General features: G+C 49.8%; 1 protein-coding gene across 1 annotated transcript; it reads right to left on the bottom strand.

Moving 5' to 3' along the window:
- Nucleotides 1-1,934: 1,934 nt before the first annotated feature.
- slc48a1b (solute carrier family 48 member 1b) lies at nt 1,935-9,414 on the bottom strand. Its single transcript, XM_063039248.1, has 3 exons — nt 9,171-9,414; nt 5,210-5,377; nt 1,935-4,996 (listed from the first exon to the last, which is right to left on the bottom strand). Exons 1-3 carry the CDS (start codon nt 9,298-9,300, stop codon nt 4,860-4,862), a joined length of 435 nt encoding a protein of 144 aa, XP_062895318.1. The 5' UTR covers nt 9,301-9,414; the 3' UTR covers nt 1,935-4,859.
- Between the last annotated feature and the right edge of the window lie 329 nt (nt 9,415-9,743).

Here is a 9,743-nt window from a genome sequence, read left to right as displayed (position 1 = left end):
ACACCCTCCACTTCCTCGCCTTTGTCCACCGTCCCGACACGCCATGGCGGTCGGTCTTTCCACCTGGAGGTGAGGGGGGTCCCCAATGGAAGTCCCTTTACAAGGGAGTCCTCCCCATGCACCTTGGGGATCTCGGCTGGAGGGTGCTGCATAAAGCGGTGCCCTGCAATAAGTTCTTCAGTCTGTACACGGATCTCCCAGCCGCGTGTCACTTCTGCGGGCTGGAGGAGACCGTGTACCACATGTACGTGGAGTGTGTGAGGCTGCAGCCCCTTTTCGCGTTTTTGCGTGGGCTGCTTCTCGCCTTCTGGTTGCATTTCAGTCCCACCCTATTTATATATGGTCATCCAGTAAGGAGGGGGGCACAGAGGGATGAGGATGTCCTTGTCAACTTGCTCCTGGGGCTGGCGAAAATTGCCATCCGTGGCTCCTGGAAAAGGGTGGCAGGAGGTTCTCCCCGGGCGGACTGCCTGGCTATGTTTAGGGGGTATGTTCGTGCCCGGGTGAACATTGAAAAGGAATACGCACAGTCCACGGCGACCGTAGAGGTGTTCCGGGACCGTTGGGCTCCGCGGGGTGTAAATGCCATCATTGATGAGGATGGCAATATATTGGTTTAAGATGTATTGTCTGTTTGTAGTGTAGTAAATATGTTAGTCACTGGGTTTGTAAATATTGTATAGCACCGACATTTGTAATAAAGAATTTTGTAAAAAAAAAGGGTCAGACAGAGTGAATCTCCCTCCACACTGTCCCATCACACACTCCCAGGATCAGACACAGAGTGAATCTCCCTCCACACCGTCCCATCACACACTCCCAGGATCAGACACAGAGTGAAGCTCCCTCCACACCATCCCATCACACACCCCCAGGGTCAGACAGAGTGAATCTCTCTCCACACTGTCCCATCAAACACTCCCAGGGTCAGACACAGAGTGAATCTCCCTCCACACCATCCCATCACACACTCCCAGGATCAGACACAGAGTGAAGCTCCCTCCACACCATCCCATCACACACTCCCGGGGTCAGACACAGAGTGAATCTCCCTCCACACCGTCCCATCACACACTCCCAGGATCAGACACAGAGTGAATCTCCCTCCACACCATCCCATCACACACTCCCAGGGTCAGACACAGAGTGGATTTCCCTCCACACCATCTCATCACATGCTCCTGGGGTCAGACACAGAGTGAAGCTCCCTCCACACCATCATATCACACATTCCCGGCATCAGAAGAACTGTGCATGGTTCCCATTTTCCTGTTCTTGGGTCAGACCCACACCAGGAGTACTGTTCATATTTCTGTCATCTCTCCCAGGTACAAATGTCAAACCAGGATTTTAAAACATTTTGCGCACTGACTAACCGAGAACCTATCAACCTCCGGCTTAACCCAATGACCTGGCTGCTACAGCAACATGTGGCAATGAATTCCACAGGTTCACCACCCTCTGGTTAAAGAAATTGCTCCTCACCTCCGTTCTTCCAGTTTATGATTAATGGTCTGCTGCCATTCACATATTTGGCTCACTTAGGCACATGGAGCCATTGCTGGCTAACATCTACTGCAAACGGGCGAAGAAAGGAGGGAATGCTTTGGACCAAAAACTTGATTGGTTGAAATGCATATATAAATGCAGCAAAACTCAGAAGTGTGATACCCTCACTGTCCCTGAGCAACATCCGTTAAATGGTTGTTTAGTCTGTTCATACGTTCACATGTATTTAAATTTGCTCATGTGACCGTTCTGCTAATTGTTGATTGCTCATGACTGTTTGCACTATCGTCTTGTAAATTGTTGTTTGTTATTGTGTTGTCTGTTATGGTATTGTCCTGTGTTTTACACTTGGCATCGAACCACAATCAATTTTGGTACGTTTCACATACTGGCAACAAAAGTGATTTTGATCCTGATAAACCTTAAAAAATGCCAGACTAATAATCCAGATTAGAGATTCAAATTTATTTATCACGTGTACATTGAAACATACAGTGAAATGCGTCATTTCTGTTAACAACCAACTGCAGCTGCCCGCAAGTGTCACCGCGCATCGTGGCGCCAATACAGCATGCCCACAATGCCTGAGAGAACAGAACAAGCCCCATTCCTTCCACGCACATACAGTCCTCCAATCCCAGGAGAGGCAGACTCATTCTGCAGCGGACTTGCAGAGATTCGCAGAATCAGGCTCGATGTCCAAACTTCTGATTCAATCCTCAGTGTCAACTGCAAGATCACCTATTCGAAGGCCTCGATCTCTGGACTCACCTATGATGTGACCCCAAACACTTGGCCTCAAACTCTGGTCTCAGCGATTCGCGAACAGAGGGGATTATCAGACCTCATTCTTCCTGCCCACATGGAACTCTGACTCTGCAACCCGCAGACAAATTGCTGAACCTGGGGGACCACCAGCAATGCCCCCCCCCACCCACACTAGTATAATATCTGATGACAGATGTACCACATCCATGGCGCTAGCCTTTGAATGCAGAGTGGAGGTTTAGATTTCAGCCTGATCTCTAATTCCCAATTCCACAAAATTCTTCCATGTGTACCCTTATAAATTGACACAATCAAGTCGTTGGAACTCACAACACCAAATGTGACAAATGGGAATCAGAAATTTGAGAACATTTTCAAGTTACTAATTGCATAACTGAACGGATGTTCCACAAGAAGAAATAAAACTCAAACCACTACACATTAACTTGCTTTCTCTTTACCAAACCCAATGAATAACATATGAAATTTTAATTAAATAATGCACTGGGCACAGGTAAACCCTATTTACATTTTATAATAAGTCTGCAGAAACATTGTTGCATTCTGAATAGAACAGGTATTATGGTAATATATATAGCCAATTACATAGAACGATATGCGTTCAGTTAGTTGTATTTGTGGAAAATCATTTTGGTTAGATGTAAACAAGAAATTTTGCATATACTGGAAGTCTAGAGTAACATACATTGCAATAACCAAGGAATTTCTTATTCTCTCTCTCTCTCCCTCTGCTGACCCCTTCCAGCTCTCTGTCAATTTCTCCATTTTCTCCATCTCTCCTCTCTTTTTCTCCTCTCTCTCCATTTCTCTTCCCTCTCCTTCCTCACTCCATCCTGCCCTCGCTCACCCTGTCCCTCATTCCATAACTGCCTCTCCCTCTCTTTCACAGTAGATACCTTTTGGAAACATGAGAGAAACAAAGAGAGAGAGAGAAAAATAGAGAAAGATGGACAGACAGAGATAATGAGGAAATGTGCAGATACAAACACACATATATGAGAGAGAGAGACAGAGACAGAGACACGGGTGTTGGGGAGGTTAAGGAGGACGTTGGAAATTACCGGGTGTTGGGGAGGTTAATGGGGAGACTGAATGGGGATGTTGGAAATCACCGGGTGTTGGGGAGGTTAATGGGGACGTTGGAGATCACCGGGTGTCGGGGAGGTTAATGGGGACACTGAATGGGGACGTTGGAAATCACCGGGTGTTGGGGAGGTTAATGGGGACGTTGGAGATCACCGGGTGTTGGGGAGGTTGAGGGGGACACTGAATGATGACGTTGGAAATTACCGGGTGTTGGGGAGGTTAAGGGGGACACTGAATGGGGATGTTGGAAATTACCGGGTGTTTGAGAGGTTAATGGGGAGACTGAATGGGGACGTTGGAAATCACCGGGTGTTGGGGAGTTTAATGGGGACACTGAATGGGGACGTTGGAAATCACCGGGTGTTGGGGAGTTTAATGGGGACACTGAATGGGGACGTTGGAAATCACCGGGTGTTGGGGAGGGGAAGGGGGACACTGAATGGGGACGTTGGAAATCACCGGGTGTTGGGGAGGTTAATGGGGACGTTGGAAATCACCGGGTGTTGGGGAGTTTAATGGGGACACTGAATGGGGACGTTGGAAATCACCGGGTGTTGGGGAGTTTAATGGGGACACTGAATGGGGACGTTGGAAATCACCGGGTGTTGGGGAGGGGAAGGGGGACACTGAATGGGGACGTTGGAAATCACCGGGTGTTGGGGAGGTTAATGGGGACGTTGGAAATCACCGGGTGTTGGGGAGGTTAATGGGGACGTTGGAAATCACCAGGTGTTGGGGAGGTTAATGGGGACGTTGGAAATCACCGGGTGTTGGGGAGGTTAATGGGGACACTGAATGGGGACGTTGGAAATCACCGGGTGTTGGGGAGGTTAATGGGGACGTTGGAAATCACCGGGTGTCGGGGAGGTTAAGGGGGACACTGAATGGGGACGTTGGAAATCACCGGGTGTTGGGGAGGTTGAGGGGGACACTGAATGGGGACGTTGGAAATCACCGGGTGTCGGGGAGGTTAATGGGGACACTGAATGGGGACGTTGGAAATCACCGGGTGTTGGGCAGGTTAAGGGGGACACTGAATGGGGACGTTGGAAATCACCGGGTGTTGGGGAGGTTAATGGGGACGTTGGAGATCACCGGGTGTTGGGGAGGTTAAGGGGGACACTGAATGGGGACGTTGGAAATCACCGGGTGTCGGGGAGGTTAATGGGGACACTGAATGGGGACGTTGGAAATCACCGGGTGTTGGGGAGGTTAAGGGGGACACTGAATGGGGACGTTGGAAATCACCGGGTGTTGGAGAGATACAAAAGTAGAGGAAGAAAATGAGGGAAAAGGATGGAGAGCAAGAGATGGAATGAGGAGTGGTGGGTGTGAGAAGGAAAAGAAAGGAGGGTAGTGAACCCCTCCTCACAGTGGACAACAACCCTCATCGTCCCAACACAGACAGAGGCTAAACATGTCCCCCACCCCTCCAAACGATCCAGACAACAGAAAGATCCCACGGGGGATGGGGCTCAGAAGTCACTGAGGATGCGGATGTCGGCGAACTCTCGGCTGTATCGGTGGGCGTAGAAGGAGAGGATTGACGCCCACTTCAGGGTCATCACACACCACACACAGGTCAGGTAGTGACTGCAGGGATCCAGGATACCTGGGGACGATGGGTAAGGTGGGAAGGAGGGGGAGAGAGGGGGAATGTCTCAATACACAATCATCAATCCATCAACCCAAACCACAGCCCCCCACAACCTTCACACCTTCTCACCCCTCCCTTGCTCTCATGCATGCTCCCTCCCTCGCACTTCCTCGCCCTCACACACTCTCACCTTCGTACATATCCTCCCTCCCTCCTCCAACTACTCACTCTCCTTCCGACAGATTGCCAGCGACAGGAAGGCGATGAATCCTGCCAGGGCCAGCAGTCCGAAGAACACGCCCACGGCTAGGAAGCCTGTCAGACCTTTCAGCCAGGTCCTCCACATGTCCTGGGCGTACATCACGTGTGTGACCAAGCTCCAGATGGCCAGAACTCCTGAGGGGGTTGGGGTGGAGGGGGTTGGAGGGCAGAGAAAGACCCAAGATGTGATGAGGCAAACAGTGGAGAAGATACAGGGGCAGAATACACCCATCCGACTCCCTGCTCAATTGCTACTGGCTTCCCTCAACCCCATTCCTCCCACTTCACTGAGCACAAACCCCTCTGTCTCTGCCTTCAACTCACCCAATGCCTTACCATCTTCTCAATCTCTTGCTGCCGCCCTATAACTCTGAGCTCCTCACCAATCAAGAAAATAATCTACACCTTTATTCCTTCTACCAAAGTGCATCATTCCCCAAACATGGATAGTGAGATGGGAACTGTGCAAAGTGCTCCCAATGTGTGTCTGACCCAGGGATAGGGAGATGGGAACTGTGCACAGTGCTCCCAATGTATGTCTGACCCAGGGATAGGGAGATGGGAACTGTGCACAGTACTCCCGCTATGGGTCTGACCCAGGGATAGGGATTTGGGAACTGTGCACAGTGCTCCCGATGTGGGTCTGACCCAGGGATAGGGAGATGGGAACTGTGCACAGTGCTCCCAGTGTGGGTCTGACCCAGGGATAGGGATTTGGGAACTGTGCACAGTGCTCCCGGTGTGGGTCTGACCCAGGGATAGGGAGATGGGAACTGTGCACGGTGCTCCCGGTGTGGGTCTGACCCAGGGACAGGGAGACAGGAACTGTGCACGGTGCTCCCAGTGTGGGTCTGACCCAGGGATAGGGAGATGGGAACTGTGTACTGTGCTCCCGGTGTGGGTCTGACCCAGGGATAGGGAGATGTGAATGGTACTAAATGGGCTGGAATTAAACACCAGAACAGAGCTGACTGGTTTTATCTACTCCCACTCCGTGCCCTTTGCTGACACAGCCAATCTTTGAGTGATCCTGTCTCACTGCAGCATTCAATCACATATGTCCTTTGTGTATTGAAGTGTATTGTTGCTCACAGGAGTGGAGTGTCCGGGACTGCGTTGGTGCCTCTCAAGGAGAACTTGCAGCAGACTTGTAGAGAGATTTATCTACTGAGTCAGTGTGGGCATAACTCAGGAACAGGATGGGAACAATCACGCTGTTGGGAGTAATCCATAGACTCTCCAAAAGCAGCAAGAGACACTGAGGAACAGATCCAGAAGTAGACCTTAGAAAGGTGCAAAAATAACAGGGTTGGTCCCCAATATTGATTGGGCACCTCCTGAGTGCTAAAGGTTTAGAGGGGGCAGAATTTGTTAGGTGTGTTCAGGGAGGATTCCTGACTCAATGTATAAAGGCCAACTATAGGAGAGGGCATTCTGGATCTCGTACTAGGCAATGAACTTGTTCAGGTGTCAGATCTGTCAGTGGATAACCACAAGTTCCTGACCTTCGTATAGGAGAGGGAGATACTGTAGTAGCAGATGGTATGAGAAAGTATTTAATTGGGGTGGGGGGAATTATGATGCTATTGAGCAGGAACTTGGGAGTGTAAATTTGGAACAAATGTACTCAACGAAACGCACAAGGAAATGTAGAGGTTGTTTAGGGAACATTTGCATGGTTTTCTGGATGGGTTTGTCCCTTTGAGGTAGTGCAAAGATGTTAGGGTGAAGGAACCATGGTTGACAAGAGATGTGGAACATCTAGTCAAGAGGAAGAAAGGGGAAGAAAGGATCAGACAGGACTCTAGAGAGTTACATGGTAGCCAGGAGGGAGCAGAAGAAGAGACTTAGGAGAGCTGGAAGGTGACATGAGAAGGCCTTGGCGAGTAGGATTAAGGAAAACCCTAAGGCATTCTACACGTATGTGAAGAACAGAAGGATGACCATAGGGAGGGTAGGGCTGATCAGGGATAGAAGAGGAAGTGTTTGCCTGGAGTCAGAGATGGTCAGGGAAGTCCTTACTAAATACTTTGCTTCAGTATTCACCAGCGAAAGGGACCTTGACTTTTGTCAGGACAGTGTAAAGCAGGCTGATATGTTGGGACATATTGATATCAAAAAAAAGGATGTGCTGGTACTTTTGAAAAATATCAGGATAGGTAAGTCCCCAGGGCCAGATATATCCCAGGTTACTACAGGAAGGGATTGCTGCACCTTTGGTGATGATCTTTGTATCATCACTTCCCACAGTAGTACCACTTGATTGAAGGGTGGCAAATATTATGTTTTTGAATCTAGGAATTACCGACCGGTGAGTCTTACACCGGTGGTGGGCAAACTATTAAAGCAGATTCTTAGAGATAGGATTTACAAGCATTTGGAGGAAGATAGTCTGGTTAGGGATAGCCAGCATGGCTTTGTGAGGGGCAGGTCATGCCTCCCGACTCTGACTTTTTCGAGGAAATGACAAAACAAATTGATGAAGGAGGAATAGTGGATGTGGTAAAGAATGCATTTTTAGAAAGGCATTTTATAAGGTTCCCCATGGCAGGCTCATTCAGAAAGTCAGAAGGCATAGGATCCAGGGAAACTTGTCCGTGTGGATTCAGAAATGGTTTGCCCATAGAAGGCAGAGGGTATTTATAGATGGGGTGTATTATGCCTGGAGGCTGGTGACCAGTGGTGTTCCACAGGGATCTGTTCTGGGATCCCTGATCTTTGTGATTTTTATAAATGACTTGGATGAGGAAGTGAAAGTGTGGGTTTGTAAGTTTTCAGATGACACAAAGGTTGATGGTGTTGAAGGTTATCATAGGTTAGTACAGGACACTGACAGGATGCATAGCTGGGGTGAGAAGTCACAGATGGAGTTCAACCTGAAAGAGTGTGACTGAGTTCAAGAGCCATTAGGTAATGTTACAGCTCTATAAGACTCCGGTGAGTCAACACAGAGTACTTTGTTCATTTCTGGTCACCTCATTACAGGAAGGATGTGGAAGCTTTAGAATCAATTTAGAGATTGATTTACCAGGATGCTGCTTGTATTATAGATTATGTCTTACGAGGACAGGTTGAGCAAGCTAGGGGTTTTCTCTTTGGAGTGAAGGAGAATGAGAGTTGACTTGATAGAGATGTACAAGATGCTAAGAGGCAAAGATGGAGTGGATAGCCAGAAACTTTTTCTCAGGGTGGAAGTAGCTAATACAAGAGGGCATAATTTTAAAGTGATTGGATGAAAGTATAAGGGAATACCACTGTATCAGAGACAAGTTATTTTTGTACACAAAGTACTGTTGTATGTTCTAGCGCATCTGTGTACACCACTGCAACCGTTTCCCATGTGTGCTGCTCTGCTTCACTATGGAGACAACCTGCACTGCGCTGGTGCCATTCGTGCATCACTGGGCATCCGGTGTCAATGTCGCATGTGTCAGTATTGCACTTGATCACACCCTGCAGCCCTGTGCCTGGACCCACGATGGTGTGCTAGGCCCCTGGATGTATTACTGCTGCCTGGTGCATCACCAACGTTGCACTGGTGCCCATGAGTATATAACATTGTACACCACCACACTGCATTCCGTAACCCCAGGAATCGCAGTACTCTGCCCCACATGGTGTGTATGGGTCCCCGTAAAGCCACGGTAACATCACTGGTATTGCGGCGCGCATCTGGAAATGCCACTGCACGCCAGTGTTGCATTCGATTACTCCATGCATCGCTGTATTCCGCTCCACCGTCGCGGAATGCATGGATCCTCCGGAGAGCCCCGGCTGCACTGCTGCCTTTCGCGCATCACTGACGCTACATCCGGCGAAATGACACCGGCTGATGGTCTGCTGCATCGCTGCGCCGTGCCCTATACCCGCACCCTCTCTAACCGGCTGCAGCGGAGCAATGGGCGCAGGCGGCAGCATATTCCCTCACCTGACAGGCCCCCGAAGGCGGCGGTAGCCGGCTGCCTGAAGGCGATGCTCCAGCAGAAGAAAGCGGACAGGCCAACCACCGAACCCACGGCGGCATAGGCCACCTTTCGCCACAGCCTGCCGGGCGCCATACAAGCGACGGACAGGAGATAGTGTGGTGGTAAATAAAACAACCTCCCGCACCCACCCCTGAGGGCGACTATAAATCCCGCCTCCTGCAACCAGCGCTGTGCAAAAACAAGGCGTCCCAGGGAGGGCGGGCGGGAAATTCGAGCGGCAGCGCCCCCTGGCAGGGCGGGAGGGATCATTGCAAGGTCAGCGTGGACTTGGATCCCCGGCGCCACCATGCAGAAATGGATGAGTAAGTGCAGGGCGAGGACGATCTGAATCGCAGCGCCATCTAATATAATAAGAGAGGGCAATGGACATTTATAGAAAGGGAAGCAGGGGCACCAGAGGGAGAGAGACCTGGTGAGGGGACCAGAATGGGGGAAAACAGAAAAAAAAAGACGGGGACAGTTACCAAAATTGACATTCATGCCATTAGATTGGAGATTACCCAGATGGAATATAA

Source organism: Mobula hypostoma (assembly GCF_963921235.1).
Source record: "Mobula hypostoma chromosome X1 unlocalized genomic scaffold, sMobHyp1.1 SUPER_X1_unloc_1, whole genome shotgun sequence".
NCBI lineage: Eukaryota > Metazoa > Chordata > Chondrichthyes > Myliobatiformes > Myliobatidae > Mobula > Mobula hypostoma.
The sequence above is the reverse complement of the archived record's forward strand: the minus strand, read 5'-3'. Positions and strand labels throughout refer to the sequence as shown.

What these genes read in the sequence shown, in the direction of transcription:
- slc48a1b (XM_063039248.1), bottom strand. Translation starts at nt 9,300, where the DNA reads ATGGCGCCCGGCAGGCTGTGGCGAAAGGTGGCCTATGCCGCCGTGGGT. An exon ending in CGCCTTCGGGGGCCTGTCAG is followed by an intron (nt 5,378 to 9,170) that starts GTGAGGGAATAT and finishes CAACCCCCTCAG; the next exon opens with GAGTTCTGGCCATCTGGAGC. An exon ending in GGCAATCTGTCGGAAGGAGA is followed by an intron (nt 4,997 to 5,209) that starts GTGAGTAGTTGG and finishes CATCGTCCCCAG; the next exon opens with GTATCCTGGATCCCTGCAGT.